The sequence below is a fragment of the Lissotriton vulgaris genome, chromosome 12, assembly GCF_964263255.1.
Source record: "Lissotriton vulgaris chromosome 12, aLisVul1.2, whole genome shotgun sequence".
Taxonomy (NCBI): domain Eukaryota; kingdom Metazoa; phylum Chordata; class Amphibia; order Caudata; family Salamandridae; genus Lissotriton; species Lissotriton vulgaris.
Window position 1 is genome coordinate 529,526,716 of NC_141700.1, and position 21,199 is coordinate 529,547,914.

Here is a 21,199-nt window from a genome sequence, read left to right on the forward strand (position 1 = left end):
CCCGTTGACTGGGTGCCCACTTTACGGGGCCAAGGGATGTGGCCCGGCCCGGCCTCTTCTGGCCCCTGATGGCCTAAGATGGTCCCGCCCTTGTCCCGGGCTTCTCCCGCGATGCTCCCGCGTGCTCCCACACAGCGGGGAAAGGGCGTTCCTTTGAGGGGGCGTGAAGCGATTGGTGGGAGGGGCAAACGGTCTGCAGGTGTGCCGTGGCGCAAGGACTCCTGGTTAGTTGAGTCCCTGCAGCGGCACCGGCGGCGCTGGTGGATAGAGCGCGACCCTGCTCCCTGATGTCCTTCCTAGGGGCTGTGAGCAAACGTGCTCCCAACAGCCTAACTCAGCCAAACTGCGACGCGGCACCCGCGCAGCGGGTGCGGCTAGCTGTTACTGGAACAGAAGGCGGCTACAGCAACACTTGACTGCAAACGTGGGAAGACGCCGGTAAGCCCTCGGCGTTTCTGTGTCCCGCTGGAAAAGGGGAATCAGCTTCCTTTTCTTCCTCTGAGCGATTGGTGGGAGGGGCAAACGGTCTGCAGGTGTGCCGTGGCGCAAGGACTCCTGGTTAGTTGAGTCTCTGCAGCGGCACCGGCGGCACTGGTGGATAGAGCGCGACCCTGCTCCCTGATGTCCTTCCTAGGGGCTGTGAGCAAACGTGCTCCCAACAGCCTAACTCAGCCAAACTGCGACGCGGCACCCGCGCAGCGGGTGCGGCTAGCTGTTACTGGAACAGAAGGCGGCTACAGCAACACTTGACTGCAAACGTGGGAAGACGCCGGTAAGCCCTCGGCGTTTCTGTGTCCCGCTGGAAAAGGGGAATCAGCTTCCTTTTCTTCCTCTGAGCGATTGGTGGGAGGGGCAAACGGTCTGCAGGTGTGCCGTGGCGCAAGGACTCCTGGTTAGTTGAGTCTCTGCAGCGGCACCGGCGGCGCTGGTGGATAGAGCGCGACCCTGCTCCCTGATGTCCTTCCTAGGGGCTGTGAGCAAACGTGCTCCCAACAGCCTAACTCAGCCAAACTGCGACGCGGCACCCGCGCAGCGGGTGCGGCTAGCTGTTACTGGAACAGAAGGCGGCTACAGCAACACTTGACTGCAAACGTGGGAAGACGCCGGTAAGCCCTCGGCGTTTCTGTGTTCAAATTCAAATTCAATCAATAAGTGACATTACAACCTCATTCACTTAATAACAAGGAACATAGGAACATAGTAATGACACTTCCTCCACCAAAGCAATAAAAGTAAGTAAAATATTAAAGAACAAACAAGTGACTACATAAATGTAAAAATGATAACATAGTAATAAGAACCATCAGGGTTGCGCGAGATATACAAGATACATAGGACAACAAACAGAGGGCCCATTTTAGACTTGGGCAAACAAAGTTAAGTCAGTCAATACAGCATATGACCTTTCATCTGCCATCGTGCCTTTACTCTGCCTGCCAAATTTAGAACCGTTGGTCCTGCAGTGAACTCTCTGGGTTTGTATGAACCACCATCATGGTGGTTCAAACAAAGCATTTAAATGTTTTATCTGTGTCTATACTTGGTGATGGATGCTTACACCAAATGTTAAGAAGTTTTTCTTTTCCAAAAATATACTCCTAAATTTGGTGTTTGATGTTGGAGAAGACGAAATCTAATGGCCCGACATCCTGGGAATTGTCTCCCATGGTGTGGGGGTCATTTACTGACTCGCACCACCAGTATATTGCCTGTAGTGACAGACATTACAAATAAGCCATACAAATGTCCAGTATAAATATGGCAGAAAGTCAGATGGCTTACCTCTGATGGCTTGCATTCTTTCGCAGCACCAAAGGAAGGTATAAACTAATGTTGTACATTTTATTCTGCAAGATTAAGCCGCAGATTCTGCCTGAATCTAAACCGGGCAGAGGAACCGAGTTTGGGGGAAAGGGTAATCTGTCACTGTTTTGACAAAGTACCCTGTCCATCAAGACTCTAAATCAGGCCCTACATTAATGACAATACAATAATAGCTCTGAATGTACACCAACGAGCATGAAGCACAAACAGCATGTAATTGTCCTCATTCTTCACCTAAAAGCATAATCCTTCCACTGACTTGACTGTTCCACCATCACTTCTCAGCATCTCACTCTTCCTTCCTCCCAATCTTGCAACTTCTTCACAAACTCACATTGCTTTCCCCTACCTAATCTCAGCAGGCTCCATGTCTTCACCTTTCTTCACCTCTCTTCATTCCAAGACTTTCACTAGCCAAGAGGATCATTCTACTACTTAATCTTCAGTCCCTCTCACTTCAAAGTTGTAGGTCAACGTGATAACTCCCCTCAGATAAAATGAGACTTTATGGCATTTGTAAAGTTTCCTGCAAGCCTTCAAGTTGTGATATCCCCATGACTGCATTTGGGCAATTCAATGCAAACACATCTAACTCAATGCAGAATTTACTGATCTCCCTAAATATAAATCCATCTGATTATAGAACTTAGTGCAACATGTCCTAATATTCTGGTTGCAAAAGGTGGTTCCTCTTTGTAATTAGAAACCTAGGGCAATATTATCAAGAAAGGGTGATACATTATCGCCGCTTTTATCGACAGGAAACTGCCACTAAAGCGTCAATAATGGGTTTGATAATATGCCCTTGTGAATTCCCATAGAAGCCCAGGTTCTGATTTTAACCTGGGCTTCTATGGGAATTGTAGAATGCAGAAAGTACAAAGTTCCCCGGGAAATAGAAAGGGAATTCACAAGGGCATATTATCAAGCCCATTATTGCCGCTTTAGCTGCAGTTTCCTGCCGATAAAAGCGGCGATAATTTATCGCCCTTCCTTGATAATATGGCCCTCAGTTTGTGAATCAACCCATGAAGTAATAAAGAATTGGAGTGGGTCACCGCCTGACCTACCTAATTAAAATCAATTAGGTTGGCTTCAAATTGTGACTCATTCTGATTGGTCATCATCACGGGGATGGTGACTTGAAAAGGTCAGCAGAGCACCATGTCTGTGATTGATTTTAAACAAAAGATTTTTTTTGTATGAAAAAGCAGTTCAAGTTGCTTAAAGGAGAGGGCTACTTTTGAAAAAAAGTTGTATTTTTTAAAAGTGTCAATTAAACTTTACCAACCACTAAAATGAGTTTTATACATGAACAACAAATATTTTTGAGGTCCCAACTATAAACTGTAGTGTTAGTGAGTGCAAAAAGGTTCGTACATCTGGCACTTAATCTGCAAATTTATTTGTTAAAGTATTAATGTAAAATAGCTGTTCCGTCAATTCTAAGATAGCCTAGTACAATTTTATTTCCAGCTGAAAGTCCAATCAGAACAGTCCACTCATTAAAACACAAACGTCAAGACCTTTCTGTTTTTTTTAATCAAGCTAATGTTAGTTCCTTGTTATTTGCCTTTTAACGTTCTTCTCTACAAAGTAAAAAGACAATCTCTCAATGAATATGCTTTTAAACATAAAAACATACTATTCACCAATAAATGCGTTTGGTTCAATATGACACAGATTCCAACTACCTGTTCAGTTGCATCATAAAACCTCTGAGACAAGGTCGAACTTATCTTTAAAGAGATTAAAGAAAATTATAAATACACCAGTCATCGACCTCGGAAATGTATTCATTCCACAAGTACCATTGAAAGACCTTCCAAGCAGGACTTATTTCAGTTCCCCACATTTCTGTGATACCTTCAAGGAAAAACAAATATTTCTAATATTTATATGCCACATTCACAGACCCATAGGATTAAAGCCTTAGAGGAATGAAGGTGGAAGGTGTTCATGAAACTTTTGTGCTGCTTTTGATCTCCTTTCCCTCTTTGTCTCCAGGGTGGTTCAAATACCCCTGTCCAGCAAGGGACAACCATGCTTGTAGGACGAAGAACATCTTCCCGGGTATATTTACATTGGTTGCGCAGTCAACAGATTATTACCAAACATCTATCTCTGGCACTGGCAACACCCATCAGAAGACATGTCTTGAAAAGTCCAGTGCATTTACCTTCATGATAAGAGACCCTTTAGTTATTCCACATGTACAAAATAACTTACTTTGACGGAGTTCCCCCGCTCCTGGTTGTTGGGAACAGGGGGAGGAGCGCCACCGCACTGTGACAGAGTATGGTAACTCGGGTTGGAGTAGTAATGCATGTAACTGGGAGGAACATCTGAAAAGAGAATAAAAAATATATGCTAAGTCTGGTGACACTGCTCCTGTTTAAGAATTGCATAATACATATTGTTTGCTGTGAATTTAGTTGAGGAACATTGAGGGTTTTATGTTGTTTACTTGAAATAGAAACTATTGTATGCATGTTCGTTTAGAGGATGGAAAGAGGCACTCCAAATGTTGATTTCCATAAAGAGTTGGCATAAGGTGGGATCACTTATATTAGCAACACCCAGGGGCTGAATGAACAAGAAGTTCCCCAATTGAGTATCATAGTGAAGATAAAAGACAAAAAGCTACATATGATGCCTGGTAGCTAATGAAAATGTCTAGGGCATTTTTTTAGTTGGCTAAATGAATGGTAAAGTTATCGTTATCAGTTCCATCTTTAAGGGTAATCCAAAAGATTGGAAGGCTCATAGGATTAAGGGAAGATTTGCAGATGTGCTAGTGACTCTGAACAGACTGTAACTTTTTGGCAGAACCAACAACATGTCAAGTGGTTTATTAAAGGAGGTGTGATTTAATGAAGATACAAGTCTCATGGCCAGGAGAAGGTTGCCCTGATTCCATAGTTGACTTGCAGCTTTCCACTACAACCAAAGGCAATGTACACAACCATCTGAGCTTTTCCACCTCATTGAAGTAATTCTGTTTAAAAGGGTCTAACAATAAAGGTGTCTTTGTCTTCAGGATTATTATCCAGTTGTTTTTAGGAGATGAATCTTTACTCTATGGACAGGGGTGATAAGTTGCCGCTCAGCAGCAAGTTGTGCTGTAGTAGACACATGCAGGTTAATGGTGAAAAAGGGCGTGGGCAAGGAACTGTGTGATTTTTTGATGAAATAACCTTGATTAAGTGGGAAAAGAAGTGTTGTCTTGTGTAGGGAAAGGTGAGGACAAGTGATATTTAGTGAAGGTGGATAAGTTGCTAACTGAGAAGAGTGCCGTATACTGTAGACGAGGAATGGCCTTGAAACAGGAACGAAGAGCATGCGGAAAAGGAGGTGGGGCAGGCCACGTGGAAAGGCCTGAGGTCTACTGAAGAACGTTTCCTCTAGAGATGAATGGAAGCGCTCAATCAGAAGAAGTGAAATACTGTATAACATAAATGAAGTCAGCTGTGCGGCAACGGCATAGCCACTGTGTGCTACGCCCTAGTACAAGGAAGCAAATGGACCCGCTAGCCATTGGCTGAACTGCAAAATATAGCAAATATCATGCCCAGTGGGCACTAGGGCCTCTGAGACCCGGTGCCACTGAACCTGCTGCACTAATGAAAGCTACAACCTTGTTCTGTGGTGTACCAACCAAAGTCATCCAGAGAAAGGTTTTGTCAGTTCTTAGATTTCATATATCAGCCACTGGGAGTAAAATTGTTTTTACTAGCAGGACCGCTTCTTTGAATGGTATGTTAGGGACATCGAAACACCTTTAAATGCATTGAAACTATGCTTCAATTCTACAAAACATCGAAGGCCTGCTTTAAGCTACTTTGTTAACTTTTGTGACCAGTTAAGTAAAGGGCGGTTGTATGATGTTACAACGCAATGTTTTACCCCGACTTGCAGTCGGGGGTGCGCTGGAGTTTGGAATAGTATCATTTACTATTCCAACTCCAGTCTGTGCAACAGTAGGGAAGGTGTTGGAGTTAAATCCAACAGCTTATACCCCCTACAGCAAGCCATTTTCGTTGAAATGGCTTGCGGGGTAAAAGCATACGTTGTAATGCATGCATTGTAATGGTTGTTTCCCGTAAAGGGCTACTGAGAGAATTTATATTCTAATTAGAGATGAGTCTACGTTTTAGGGGCCATTTTATGGAAACGTGTAGAGCACAACCACACAGAAAAATGTTTTATTCATTGCATATTGATAACCTTATAAATAGGGGTGGGTGATATTTGTGGGCTCCTTTGCACTGATCGGAAATTTGGTTATGAACTTTGGAACTGTCCCAAATTGTCACACAGTTAATCAAAGAAAGTTAATGTTAACGGGTTCGTTTGTGAAGTGATTCAACTAACTTGTGTCTTAAACTGATCTGATTCCAAATTACCCTGATGGATTACAGAAGCAGACATTATGTGCAAAAATCGAAAGTATTATGCAAAAGAAATTGGAATTACGGGGTAAATCTACAGAGGGAAATTGGAATGCAACTAAGACGGTGGTTGGGAAAACACACATTTCTATCCAAAGATCACTAGTTTTGCTTAAAAATTAATAATATGTCTACCTTTGTAGAGTTACGGATTGGGGAATCAAAGGCAGCCCTGGCAAAAATGCTCAAACCATCCACACGCTCTTCCACTTTTGGCTCTGTCTCTCTTTTTCCATCAATCCATTCTCCCTCTCTCCTTCTCGCAGCTCTTTCTCTCCACCCCCACCCCCTGTTTCTCTCTCTGAAGCTCCCCTGTACCTGCTGTAGTTCATCTCCAGAAGCTGGTTAAAGTGACAAAGACACCAGAAGCAGCCATGGGCTTTCCATATCTGCCTCCAATGGCTCCAGCTTACAGAGAAAAATGTCCGATGGAAGGAAAGGCCCGTCTGACCCCGCCTCCTAAGATGGATACCTCAACTAGGATGTTTAGTCAAGGAGAGAGAATGGTAATCCCCCACTCACCCTGGCTATGGTCCCTGAACCCGCTTCCTCCACAAATGTCTTTTATGTTCTAAAATGAAAGGGTTTGTGCCAGTCCCAGCATTGTATTGTGTTCCAGACCCCAGGACAGTTCCACACTTTAATCATCTCACCTGGCACGGCATACTCTGAGTTGACCATCCTTCCCGACGTGTATGCCACTGAGAGATTCCGGGTCTCCTTGCCCTTCTGCCAGTGTCGGTAGCCCAGAAACATGGCAATCAGTCCGACCACCAAAACTACCAGAACGATGATGCCAATGATTGCGCCCAAAGAGTCGTACCCTGCTGGTGCTGCTGGGACCATTACAAATGGTTTTTCTGGACTCAGGTCTGTGAAGAATTGAATGATTTTGTCATTTTTTATATAATACCTAGTGAATACCCACGAGCACATGCTGAGCTACAAATAATTAGATTTAAGCAATGGATGAATGCGGCCCTAATTGCGATGCCAGTTGAACGAGCATCCGACTGGCATCGTGTCGAAATGGAAACTGACCAACCAGCAATCGACGGTTCCATCCGATGAATTTGGATGTGACCACTCATGAGGCGGTCGTAACATCCATTTACCTAATGCAGCTTTTGCAGCGGGCGGAAAATGTCCACTGCACAACGCGCATTAGGACAATCGATGTTTTCAAACATTCGTGCATCGTGTAGCAAGCACTTTATTGTAGGTAGCAAGGACCCCCTGATGAGGATAGATATCCTGGGACAGGGTAAACAATATGTGAGAAAAACATTTGTGTTTTAATTTGATAAAAAGAGAGATAAAAATTCAACACAGTAATCACAATTGATAAAAAATTGATACAAATGTATTCACAAAACAGATAAAATGAAAATTAAATGGTCTCCAGTCAACGCGTTTCGACATATACAATATGTCTTCTTCAGGACATTAACCATCAAAAAGCTCTGTAAGATAGAATTAAAGCATAAAATTACTATAAAAAATTCATTAAAATATCTCACATGATTATTACTGAACTAGATTGGAGTTTGTTAGCACATTCTATTGGTACACAGAAGAAAACTTATTTCATTCCAACTTTATGATAAAACCGCTCTAACAAGACATCATACATCATACATTTGCTTCGTCAAAGGCTTACTAATAAAACACCTTATGTACGAGATAATATTCACCTAATCCTATTTAACGTAAGTTGTAACACAGGGAGTAATGTTTTTTATCAATTGTGATTACTGTGTTGAATTTTTATCTCTCTTTTTATCAAATTAAAACACAAATAATTTTTCCCACTGAACTAGTTTGTTTGTTTAATCTATTGTGTACTCTCCTTAGTTTATGCCTGGGATTGTTTTTCTCACATATCGTGTAGCAAGCACCACATGGGGCCTGCCACACAGTGCATGGATTTTTGGGGGGGCACCACAGGTGCCCAGAATCCTCTTGGCAGAGGCACAAAGAGACCGGGGCTCTGCTAGGGCCCACTAAAGTCCATTTCCATCTGCCTTTCTATGGCGGCCGGACCGCCATAGGAAGGAAGACCAAAAGGGACATTGTAATCCCTATGGCGATGCCTGAGAAGGCACTGCCCCTGTTGCAGAGATTACATTCCAACCGCTTGACCGAACAGCAGCGGCCGGTACCTCTGCATGCTGCTTTTTATGCGGCGGATGGAACGCAGGGGCAGATGTCGGTCTGATCGTAACCGACAGGCCGCCTGTTGCATCTAGCCAACATTGCAATCAGACCCCTAGTGTCAGCCAACCATGACAATTTAGGACTTCAGGAACGGGAAACTTTCTTTAAGGTGAGAGGCCACTATCACATGAATAACAACAGTGAAACATCTTCTCTGCTCATGTTTCTCCACATCTTCTTTAAAAACTAGCTCATTAAGTGCTTAGAAAACAGACCAAAGTGCTATAATTAATGTAACTCCTTGCCACAATGATTCTCCAAATGATGACACAAAGCCACTTCTTTATCAGGTTATCAATTCCTAATTGCCTATGAGAACGAGCAACTCCTGTACTTTAATTAATTCCAATCATTTATAAAGCAAAATCCTTCATCAATACAATGTTTTCTTCATGAACACTTAACAATCCATGTATATGGTCCTCCATGGGTAGAGAACTCTAAAGCCAAAAACACACAGGCAGTGTTAAGGGGTCATTTCATCCCTTTCTCTATCCACCAACAACTCTCCTCCATGGAATGATCCCCTTGCAACCAAACGTCTCAGTAAAAAAAAAACATGAGCATAAATAAATGACATCAGTGCGTTTAGTCGATAGGTAGTATTTTACCTCTATTTACTTGCAGAATAGTGTGAAAATATATTTTTAAAACATAAAAATCAATGGGAACATTCCCGCCTCATAGGAAGCAGAGATGAAACCATTGTTTAATTGATAAAGATAGAAAATAAGTACTGCCAATAGGAAATGGCAGAACAGAGCTGTCTAGAACCTAATGGCGTATATTGTTATAGTGACAATTGCTTTAAGCAGTTACTCAAGTGTTGTCTGTTTTTTTGTCAGGCATTGCTATTTTTTTTTAAGTTCCCTATGTGCTTTGGCACAGCTTGTATCTGAATATGGGAGGAGACCAGCCCCCACCGTGGGGCAGATTTACAAGCCCCTTGCGTTGCTAGTACGTCACTTTTTGTGACGGACTGGCAGCGCATTTCTCTGCCACATATTTACAAGGACAGGAAAAGCCACCCTGAGTGGCTTTTCCTGTCCTTGTAAAAATGGCCCCTTTACACACAGCACTTTGCGTGAAAGCGGCGTTCCATGGGTGTTGATGTGGGTGTTCCCACACAACACCCATGCAACCAGACACATCTCCAGATTTACGAGAAATCGTAAACCTGGAAATACGTCAGTTTGCTACTCCACCCTAGGGGTGGCGTAGCCAGGCACAACGAGGAGAAATGTTTTAATTTCTCCTCTATTTTTTTTCTTTTTCAATGCATGCTGCATTCTACAGCATGCATTGAAAGAGGAAAATGCCTGTAGTGATTTTTTTTGTGCAGGAAGGTGCCCTTTCCTGCACAAAACGATCGCTCCATGACGCAGGCATCCTTGCACCATGGTGCAAGGGTGCCTGCGCCAAAACATGACAGCTGTTTGTACGCCAGTGCAGGGGAGAGCACAGGAATATGACATATCATTGTAAAAGGGCTTGTGGTGTCGCGCTGCAGAACTTTCTTGTAGATCTGCCCCCATATGTTTTTGTGAGGCAGGACTGCCCTCATTCCACTTAATGGCTGTTCAAAGCGTATTGTTTTATCATCTGTAGATTAAGTCCTGGTGCACACAGGATTAAGAGTCACAAAGCAGCAATTAAATGCAGTTTTTTTCTAGGTTGGACCGTGTTGCACTTATATTTCACAGGCATGCTTTGAAGCAAATATGAGGATAAATGAAAAATTTCTTAGAGGCCTGGAGAGTCTTTTGTGTCTCTAATGCAATGTTCACAGTCTGCACTTTAAAAACAAATGGCCTCATTTACAATATTTGGATGCACGGCAGTGCAGCAGGCCTGCTGCACTCTTGTTTGTCAAAATAAAAGGGCTGGGATGTGCTGTATCAAAAAGATACTGCACATTCCTGTCCTTCCCCCCTGCGCTGGCGCGCAAACAGAAGCATTGCGCCAACGCAGACACCCTTGCATCATTTTGCAAGGGTGCCTGTGCTGAGGGGACGAGGGACACCTTCCTGCACAAAAATAATCATTAAAAGACATGTTCCCCTTTCTATGAGTGCTGCAGAATGAATAACAAGGAGAAATAAAATAATTCTCCTCGTTGCACCTCCTTACGCCTCCCCTGGGGATGAGTAATATTCTGACGCATTCCCAGGAATGCAAAATGTTGTACATCTGGGAATGCGTCATGTTCCATGGATGTTGCATGGTAACACCCACTGCAACACCCATGGAAACCCCCTTTCACGCAGAGTTAGGCGTGAAATGGAAACATATTTACAAGGCCATGAAAAGTCACGCAGGGTGACTTTACGTGGGGTGACTTTACGTGGCCCATTGCGCTGCTGATGCATCAGTAAAAGTGGCGCACTGGCGACGCAATGGGCTCGTAAATAAGCCCAAAACAGAGGTAAGAGGAAGATGGCTTAATTGATGCAACAGATTTGACAGAAGGACTTTACACCGGTAATATATCTTAACTAAAAATTGCTAGATCATTGACAACGCTAGCATCAGCAGTTTATATACCTGACAGAAATTTGGTAGAATGTTCGGACTGCAGTACTTGTTCAGATTAATAATAATTAATATACCTATACAATTTTTCTGAATAAATATTACAAAACACTGTCCCTTTCAGCTTCTTCCAAGTCGCTTGTACGTTGGCAAAATGTCCTTTTTTCCATCTGCAGAAAGTGGTTACAAAACTGTGGGCAATGTTGCCATTTTTGTATGTGCCTGCCACGGATGGGAAAAAGGATGGAATGCAGGAGAAATTCCCTGCATAACGAGAATACTTCTTTCTGTGCACTGAACAATGCAAGACTAAGGAATTATTGGGCTGTCTGGCATTTTCAGGGGCAGGCCATTGTAGCGACCTTAATGGTAGAGTGCATTAACAGCCTGATTCATCAAGCTGAATTGCGCTCGCAAAGGGCCAGATTCTGAGAATCTGGCCCTTTGTGAGTGCGATTTTTGCATTTGGGATTCATCATCCCAAATGCAAAAATCGGTAATATCGATTTCGCTATTTTGCGAGGAATTACATTTAAGGAATCTCTATTTGAGATTCCTTAAATGCAATTCATCATCCATTTTAAAATTGCGAATTCGCAATTTCGGCCCGCTATTTACCGCGAGGTCAAACCTCGTAGTAAATAGCGAAAACTTAGAAAAATGCTTTTAAAAGCATTTTTCTAAGTTGCATGTTGCACACATACATGTCCTTTGGACATGTGTGTGCGCAACACCTGTTCAAATTTGCATTTAAGGGGTGCTACAGGGTGTCCTTTGGACACCCCTGGCACCCTTTAAATCTCTATCTTATTTGCGATTAGCTAATTGCTAATCGCAAATAAGGAATACTCCCCATTCATTCTTATGGGCCTTTTGGCCCAAAGGAATGAATGGAGAGTTATTCCTTATTTGCGATTAGCAATTTGCTAATCGCAAATAAGGAATATGTAGGAATCGCATTTTTGTTTGCGATTCCTACATGAATCCCGTTTTGCGAGTCTGGAATAGCGATTCCTTATGAATCGCTATTTCAAACTCGCAAAACTTCACTATGATGAATCAGGCTGTTAGGCACTTACAATTGCTGCCCCTGACAGTGCTCTTCAAATAAACTTTCCCAGCAGGAGAGCTTCAGTATGGTGTCTGCTTGCCAGGAAGTACCTGAATGTAGCGAAGAGAAGAGGCTTCTCTGCTAAGGAAGTTGTTTTTGAAGCCTCTGGGTGGGGCACAGAAAGCCAATTATCTTAACCCCTTGTCTGCTGATGACGGAGCCGCTCCGTCATCAACTGCGGTGGCGCTGTGCTGATGACGGAGCGGTTCCGTCATGGCCCGTTCGCTGCTCATGCACGGCGCGAATTCCGCGCCTGCGCTGAGCGTTCTATTGAGCGGGGCGGGCCGAGACGGAACCGCTCCGTCATAAGCACAGCGCCACCGACGCTGGTGACGGAGCGGTTCCGTCACCAGCATGCGGCCGCCGCGCGGCCGCCCCCCCCTTAGCACTGTGGCGGAATAGCCGCCGCAGTGAAGGGGTTAATGCAGTGCACATCAAGGTAAATACATTCCCCAGCAGCTCACTGTGTTTTAAATAGCACTAATGCTTTCTTTTCCACCCATGGAGCAGCGGATACACATTCCACTTCGTGGGTGGACATATAAAAGGACAACATTCCAGCGTTTCCCTTTCCACGTGGGAATTTTGCTTTGATTTTAATACCCTGGGCATGTACCTTTGGTCTCCTGAAAACACTAGCCAATGAATAATTCTTTTGATATGAAACATTAACATCTTTGTCCTGTAATTGGCTTGATTTTCACAAGTCCTGAGAATGCTTTGTCCATTTTATAGGTCGCTAATTTCCTGATGTCATGGGGTTGGCCGTGGCATGTCACAGATGCAGTGAGGCATGTAAGGTTGTGCATGTAACTGTCAACTGTAGACAAGCAGGTGTCCAATAAAACACATTGTATTGGCGACCAAGATTCCAAAATCACTTATTCTCATGGCCTGATCAACATTTGGGATGGTAACTTGAAACACTACTCTCAAAATAAATTCTGACTTCACTCCTCTGCACTATGGAAAGGAAACCAGAACTGTGCAGAGAGAGATGATAAAGCCCACCCTGTGATTGACTGCTTGCTGATTTACTCACCTTTTTGACACTGAGCACCCCCCCATCCTTCGGCACACTGGCATCTTCCCGTCACGTGGTCACAGGTGGCATTATTAAGGCAATCACAGGCGTGCAGGCAGTGGAGTCCAAAGGTTTTAGCGGGACACTCTAATGCATAACAAAATAACTCCACTGAAATGATGTGGTCACAACATAAATCAAATAACTTGCATTTCGATTTTCAGCATTTCCACTGACGGACACATTGTCAGTATTTTATATCATTTAAACGAAAATCCAGGTATATTCTATTAACTTAATTATAAACTTGAATGATATATTTTTGGATTTAGGGCCATATGTATCAACATTCTGATTTGCGATTCTCAAATAGTGATTTTTTAGAAATCGCTATTTGAGAATTGCAAATAGGGATGTATGTAAAAAAATCGCAATTTTTTAGCGATTTCTTAATATTCCTTAATTGCGATTAGCAAATTGCGAATCGCAATTAAGGAGTACTTTCCCATTCATTTCTATGGGCCAGGAGGCCCATAGGAATGAATGGGAAGTTATTCTCAATTTGCGATTCGCAATTTGAGAATCGCAAATTGAGAATAATTTCAAGGGTGCAGGGGTGTCAAAAGGACAATCTGATGCACTCCTGAAATAAGCATGGGTGCACATGCGGCGCACATACATGCCCTAAGGGCATGTATGTGCTTTACATTGCACTTTGAAAAATGCAAAAAAGTGCAGTTGGTGGTAATTTGCGATTCCTTAAGGCCAAATTGCACTTTTTGGGTGCTTTTTACATTGCATTTAAGGAATCGCAAAATTTGTGATTCCTTAAATGCAATCGCAAAATAAGAATCGCAAATTTTGCGATTCCTTAAATGCAATCGCAAATTTCGCGATTCCTTATTTTGCCTTAATACATACCATTTGGCAAAATTGCATTCGCAAATGCCGAAATTCTGCGATTTTCGCCGTTTGCGAATGCAATTTTGCTTGATACATATGGCCCTTAACATATTACAATTACGAGCTAGTCAAGTTTTAAAACATCTCTATCGTATACATGGATGATTTCTGACATGCAGTTTTCTTGTAACCCAAATACATGCATCTCAGTTTTCCACATAAAGTGTGGAAGTGTAATTGAGTGTAGACACAGTGGCGTAATGGAATGACAACTGGCCAGCTATACCCCGCTCATATGGACAAGCTCCTTATTAAGGTGTTTATTGTGAATTCTAGGAATAAGTTAGCCCTGATCAAGTGTTTAGCACAGTGGATTCAATAAAGGAAGCATTGTCACCAGTCTTGTCTTTGAATGTGAGCAGAAACGACCTGGCTTAGAAACAGTATTCTTGATAGAGGGTTAGATTGCTTACTGGCTTCGCAGATGATGCCGTGGTACCCAGGTTGACATAGGCACTTCCCGGACACATGGTCGCACTCAGCCTCGTTTTGGCATTTGCACGACTTGGCACAGTTGTCCCCATAAAATCCTGGACTGCAGGCTGAAAACAGAAAATAACGTCACCAGTCAGTCAAAAAGGTAAGTGCCCAGGCTTCGAGAGCAAATGAGTTTTCTTGCTAAGAAGGCACATTTTTGTGGAACTCCGCTTAGATCAATGTTTATTTTGTGGCCAACACATATGCAAATTGCCCAGTTATATGATCCGAAGCCCCAGGCTGTTGAAATAGTAGCTGTTGCCTGGGTAAAATGTGGGGTTAAAACATGCTGAAACCATGAGGATCCATGAACCACCATGGGTAAACATAGTTTGTCAAATTCCATGTCTGGAAAATTACCATTTGGAGAGACCACAGTGAAGAAGGATCATGACTAACCACTCAACTGACATTCTCAGCTCCAGACTTTTGACAATGACGGCCTTTAATAAAGGGAAAGGGAGGCTCAGAGTCTCTGCTGTTCCTTCTCATTCCGATTTCTGGTTCTAACAGGACACCATTCATTGGTCAGAACTACTTTATATAAATATCAAAATCAGAGCCCAGGAGCCTGGTAGCGATAAGACACAATTTGATCAAACAGGTTAACCATTTCTCCCGCTTCGTTTCCTCTGAGAAGAGGACGCCTGATGTTGAAAGCTTGCAAATAATAATACGTAGTAATCTGATCACTGTATTAGCTCCTTGTTGGTGTACTTCACTAATATATATATATATATATATATATATCCAAGCAAGAATCCCAAGAAATTGGCCACAGCGGCACAACACAAGGGCACAGACTCCAATAGTGATGAAATTCAAATGTTGTTTATTCCAGCATCAAAGTCCAAATGACACGTTTCGGCCGCCGGACTGCGGCCTTGATCACATGATGTATATATCTATGGATGTGGATGGATCTTGAAATAAGTTACACAATGGAAGTAGTTTGGGGAGAACTGTTGCAAAGCATCATGTACTATACCTTGAGAACAGTATCTTCCGGACCACCCTGGCTGACAGGTGCACTCCCCGTTCACTGCACTACACTGGCCGCCATTTTGGCAGTGACAGGTGTCAGCGCAATTCACTCCCCAGAATCCTGGCTCACAGGCTGGAATAGACGAGAAAAATATGATTAGTATAAACTATGCAAGAACCTCGAACTTAGTTACTATATTTTTCAAGTATAATTACAAATTATTCTTTTAAATTAGTGATTCTTAACCTGCGCTCCACTGACCACTAGAGTTCTGCAGGGCCTATTTATAGGTTGCATTGTGTCCCATTCCCTTTTCGCAGGAGTGTGGGGCTGCAGACTGGTTTGATGGATTGGAGCCAGGCCAGACACACTGCTTTGCTCTAGACTCCTGGGTTTATGGTAGAAGTGCAGACAGCTTTGCAGCACTCTGAGATGTGCAGTGCTGCCCACACAGTGCCCCTGTCCTGCTGGAGCTACAGCACAGCACACCTCCACCAAAGGTGAGCAGCATCAACTATGGTGGTCTCTCCCCCCCCTCTCTCTGTGAGGATACACATGAGCCTCCAGTGTGTGAATGAAGACAGTGTGCACTAGACGGCGTGAAGTGCGTGGGCTCCATGCTTTTTGCCACAATTGATGCTGAAGGAAGTATGTTTTTTGAAAAATTGCTACACTCCAGTCACCTATTAGCACAGCATGGTGGGTGTCTAGCACATGAGCAGCAAACCAGAGAATGTCACACCTGCTCCTGCCCTCAGTACCCAGTCATTCCTTACCCTGAAATCCTTCAAAACTAGGTAGGAAGGCAAATCCATGGTCGCAATTCACCAAAATGCCAGAGGTAATGGAAGTGACATCGCATGCCATTTGACCTTTACTTTGACTCACACACATATGCTTACACATACTCACACATTCACATACTCTCACACACATAACCACACTCTCGCCCGCAAGCTTACATCAAACATACATTTACAGCCTTTTTTACTTACCTTAGTTTCCAGATAGGGTCATATTCAAGCTAATGTACTCCATTTTTTAATTACAGTTATAGTGAATATTATTAATCACTATTTTAATAATAAAAAAAATGGACAGAAACCAGGCAAGTGGAGCTCCAACCAGCGTCCATTAAGAAGAGCTGCCCCTGTGATCCGTGAGCTGATTTTGCCACCGATGAGACCAGGGGTCGCAAAAGCAGTGCCAGGGGTAGTAAGAGGCAAGCCGGGGTTTTGGAGCTGCAGCACACTTAGAAGGAGGAAACAAGGAAGAGAAAGAAAGATATTTCTCCTCATTATGCTCACTTGGGAAGGCGTAGCATTTTGACTTCCAGTAATGGTAAATCTGAGAATGTGCTTAAATCCATAGGTAGATGCGTGGGAACACCCATGCTCCACCCATGGAATGCCTCACTAGGGCAGAGTGACACAATGCAGCACATGTGCTGCATAGCTTTATTCTAGATTTATCAAGAAAGGTGGCCTTGCATGGCTTAGTAACTCTAACTTAGTTGTTTTGAAGTCCTTGCACCCCCTTGTGTGGTGCAAGGGCAACACAACTGAATGGTAAATATGCCACGGCGCTAATGGCTTGGGGACTCCTGCACCAATTGGCTTTGCGCCCCTCCCCCCATGCAATGCTGGGGCCCTGGAAGTGTGGAAACCGCGAACAGTGAAGGCGTGTAGTCTGGGATATGCCGCTGGTGCTAGGGCGCACAAACTGAGAGGCCGACTGCTCGGACCCACGAGCAACTAGCGGATGGCGTATGCATTGGAAGGCTCAAAGAGACACGCAGTCGGGTACAAAAAAACCGTAGGCTGAGGTGCTGCGAGACTGTGGGGATTGCACCTGGAAGCTGCCGACTGGAAGAGGAGTTCTTGTTGAGACACTGGCATCATTGTAAGAGCACGGAGGTGGGGTGATGTGCAGGCTGCAAGGCGCGCTGTACTGCGAGACTTGCACCCTTCTCCCTATGCAATATTGATGCCCTGGTATTGCGCTGACCGAGAGTGGTGTATGAGTGCAGACTGGAGATCTACTGCTGGACTTGGGGCATACGAATTGAGGGGCCAACTGCATACTTTTTGTATGATGCCCGGTGGAGCTACCTCGCTAGCTATGGGGGAGATTGACTTTGGGCTCCCTCCTTTGACTATCTCCTACCCAGCCGGACTTTGGGCTAACGCGCCCACGTCTCTCCTGACCTTACCTTCCCCCTCCCCCTTCCGCCAACCCTCCCCCCTCTCCGCTCCTACTCTTTCCAGCTTCTGTCCTCTGCCTTCACATGCCCTTGCCCTTTGTCCCCACCCTGTTTTTCTGTGAACCTCTTCCCTCGCCACTTGAGACTGATCTATTTTGTCTGATGCCCGATGGAGCTACCTGGTTTAGCTATAGGGGAGATGGGCCGTGGATTCCCTCCTTGGTCTGTTGCGTGCTTATCTAGGTTCCTGATCGATACTGTGACCTTATGCCCCTATTCGGCTATAAATCCATTTATTCCCTATATTGGCATAACCGTTCAAGTGCGATTTTCTGAAAAGTCATCTCTGGCCTCACACGAACAGAGCCACATTCCAGCATGACTCTCTGCTACTTCCTTTGCGACCAATTAGTGCAATGACAGAGCAGCAGTCACTATCTGATATTCCTAGATAACACTCCGAGTTCTTCAACAAGATAAAAACTTAGCAAACCTGGAAATCCCCGCTTGCTATGTTTTGATTAGTAATGGAACTCTAATGAGCAACTGATAACTGTCACTTCCTAGTGACATCTTTAATTGACGTCTTATGTCCAGCAAACTTGCGTCAAACCCGGCACCTGTCAGGTATAAATATTACCAACGTTGCCTTAAGCAATGCGAAGCTGTGAGCTGTTAGCTGTGAGCGAACCTGTTGCTGATGCCAGCTGCCTGCATGACCCTGTGTTGGTAAAAACTAGCACTCTGTCGCTGCAGCCTGCTATCCTGTGGTGGTGAAGCTGCTGATTACCATTATCGCCGCTACAGCGCGAACTATGGTTCAGTACGCTTGAGGAGCTGTGCAGCCGTCCTCTGCGAAGACATCCAGCCCAGCTGCCCGCGGACGCTGTCACCCCTCCTTCCTCCCGACGCGCTGAGAGAAGCCGCTGCATTTCTCGTGCAGAGAAATCCAGTCCCGGCGCTTCCGGTTTACCCTCGCGGGTGACTGGGATATCGAGAGAGACCCCTGAAGGAGATACCAATCCTCCATCATCCTATTCAGAGGTATGGTGTTGACTAAACCCTTAGACGAGAATTCTTGAAACAAACCTTGGCAAAACCAACTTAACTTAAGCTACTTACTTGCTCCCCTTCTCACGTGTTAGGCTTAGGTCAGGCACACTGGGGTAGGCTTAGTTAGAAGCACCAGTTGAGTATGTTAGCCTAATGTATATATGACTGTATATATGTTTTATTACTTTTAAACCATTGTATGGCTAAGAAACCATATCAATGCTTTTACAGTTCTATTTCGCAATACTTATCTTACTGTACGTACTTTTTATAATAACAGTTATTGCAATTGTGGCAATACATTTCTCTTGTACGAGAAGAAAGACTGTTCAATAAATGTTAACCCTTTATTGATAAACGCCCGTCTCTCTATTCTCTACATACTGTGAAAGTAAACTGCACTAGACTGACTGAGTGAAATCTATGTCTATTGTTTCACACGACCCTAGAGATCGACTCTTGATCTGAGGTGCAAAGTTGTCATGTTGCACGGTTGTTGGAAAACTGAATCCCTTCTTGTCTGTGCCAAGGAAGCTGATCACTTCCTATGCAGAGAAGAAAGTTTCCAGTGACCTCTGAGCTAGTTGGTAACACAACCCAATTAAGTTTAGCATAGTCAGTGGAGGCCTGGAATATCCGCAGTTCCACGTCGATACTACTGTTTATGTTATTCCAATGCGCAGGGCCTAGTGGGAAACTAGGAACTACACTACATGGCGCCCAACGTTTGGTAAGGCGATAAACTAACGCAAGACTTGTAGAGTAACTCAGTCGTGCATATTTCACACCCCTTTCTCCCGTAAATACTCCAATAGACGTCTGGAGTGGGTGAAAGGTTAAAATCCGCCCGACCTTAGTAGGAAGAGATTCCTATGTAAAGCTCTGGTTTATTCAACGTTGAAGGATACAGTGTTCCAAAATATTGTGCATCTAATCTTTGTCTCCTTGGAGACCTACTCTGCAAAAACTGCATTTTTAAAATGTCAGAAAATGAGGAAGCAGCTAGGCTGGCTTCCATACTAATAGAGGAGGACTCGAGTCTCCTACAGGCAGACCCGGATGCTATTATCATCCCGATCCAGTTAAGAAGATCTATAACTTTAAAACTTATAGAACACGGACTGCCACCTCAAGGTGGTACAGTAATTTTCGTGATAGAGGCTCACGAGTATCGGCAGACAGAGGTATTCTATTCATGGATAAACTTTCCAGCGGTAAACGCTATAACACAAGAGTTTCACTATTACAAAATAGAGGAACCTCCGGATGAGTACGCCCCTTTCGAGGAGGTTGAAATTCCACTTAAATTTCAAGAGCACCTGCTCTGGTTTAATGGCGCCCTAAAACACAATGATCACATAACTAGGCTCGGTCCACTAGGTAGACCAGGAGCCACGTGGCCGGTTCTAGCCAGCTACACACCACATCCTGACATTGCAAGAATGTCTAGAGAAGAGCTGTTAGCACAGCTAAACACATTAATAAAAATACATAGGCAATTAGTCCAATATGTAATACGGACTGCAACAGTCCAGCCAGCTGTTAATACACCACAGCTGACCCCTCATCAGGGGAACACAAATAAAATTACACCACAGAACATACAGTCATGTCTTGGTAAAACACCCGTAAAACGGGAACAAATTCCTTTCTGGTTAGCCCAGAAAATCACTCAAATAGAGGCAGTATTTCCTGATACTACCCCTATTGAGAAACACAGAATCTTGACCATCTGCCTTCCTATGGGAATCGCACCACACGTGGAGGACTGTGACACTTGGGGTACAGTCTTTGCTTCCATTTACACAAAAACACACGGTGTTCCGTCTATGGCGGTAATACCAGAAGTGCTAAAACAGATTCAAAATGAATTCGGTCCAGAGCCCGCTTTAAATCTAGGTATGAAATTACTGAAAGATTTCAAGCAGGTCACGGCTATATTATTAGCCAACATAAAGGGAGAAGCAGCATCTGTGGCGATCCGCCAGAAGTTGAGGGAAACAGATATAAAAGATCCTGTTGAGCTTGCAAAAATCATAGAAAAATGCTATGAAGAATTAGGTAGAGACAGCTTGGGTGGAAAACCAGTTAAGCCCCAACTGCTCGAAAATCCTGAAAAATTATTTATTAAAAATAATTTAAACACTCCTAAAAAGAGCTGGATGGAAATAAACAATCCACTCCCAAGGAAAAAGTTTTCCAGTCCAGAGGAAGGTCTCCTCGACGGAGGGAAAGAACTCCGACTCGAGAACGCCAGTCTCCCCAGAGGGAGCCCTCTGAGAAAAGATATAACCTTAGAAATAGGGATAATCTGGAAAAACCTGATAGATATCAAAGTATTGATACACGTCCCTCTCGA

At 43.9% G+C, this 21,199-nt stretch overlaps 1 protein-coding gene across 1 annotated transcript in view; it reads right to left on the minus strand.

Moving 5' to 3' along the window:
* The window catches only part of PEAR1 (platelet endothelial aggregation receptor 1), a 404,365-nt gene that overhangs the window by 22,247 nt on the left and 360,919 nt on the right, over positions 1-21,199 (minus strand). Inside the window, exons 17-21 of the mRNA XM_086945319.1 lie at positions 15,588-15,716; positions 14,536-14,664; positions 13,178-13,306; positions 6,929-7,147; positions 4,054-4,169 (exon numbers count right to left, since the gene is read on the minus strand). Of these exons, the coding sequence (XP_086801445.1) occupies positions 4,054-4,169; positions 6,929-7,147; positions 13,178-13,306; positions 14,536-14,664; positions 15,588-15,716 (722 nt within the window). The remainder of the gene's footprint in view (positions 1-4,053; positions 4,170-6,928; positions 7,148-13,177; positions 13,307-14,535; positions 14,665-15,587; positions 15,717-21,199) is intronic.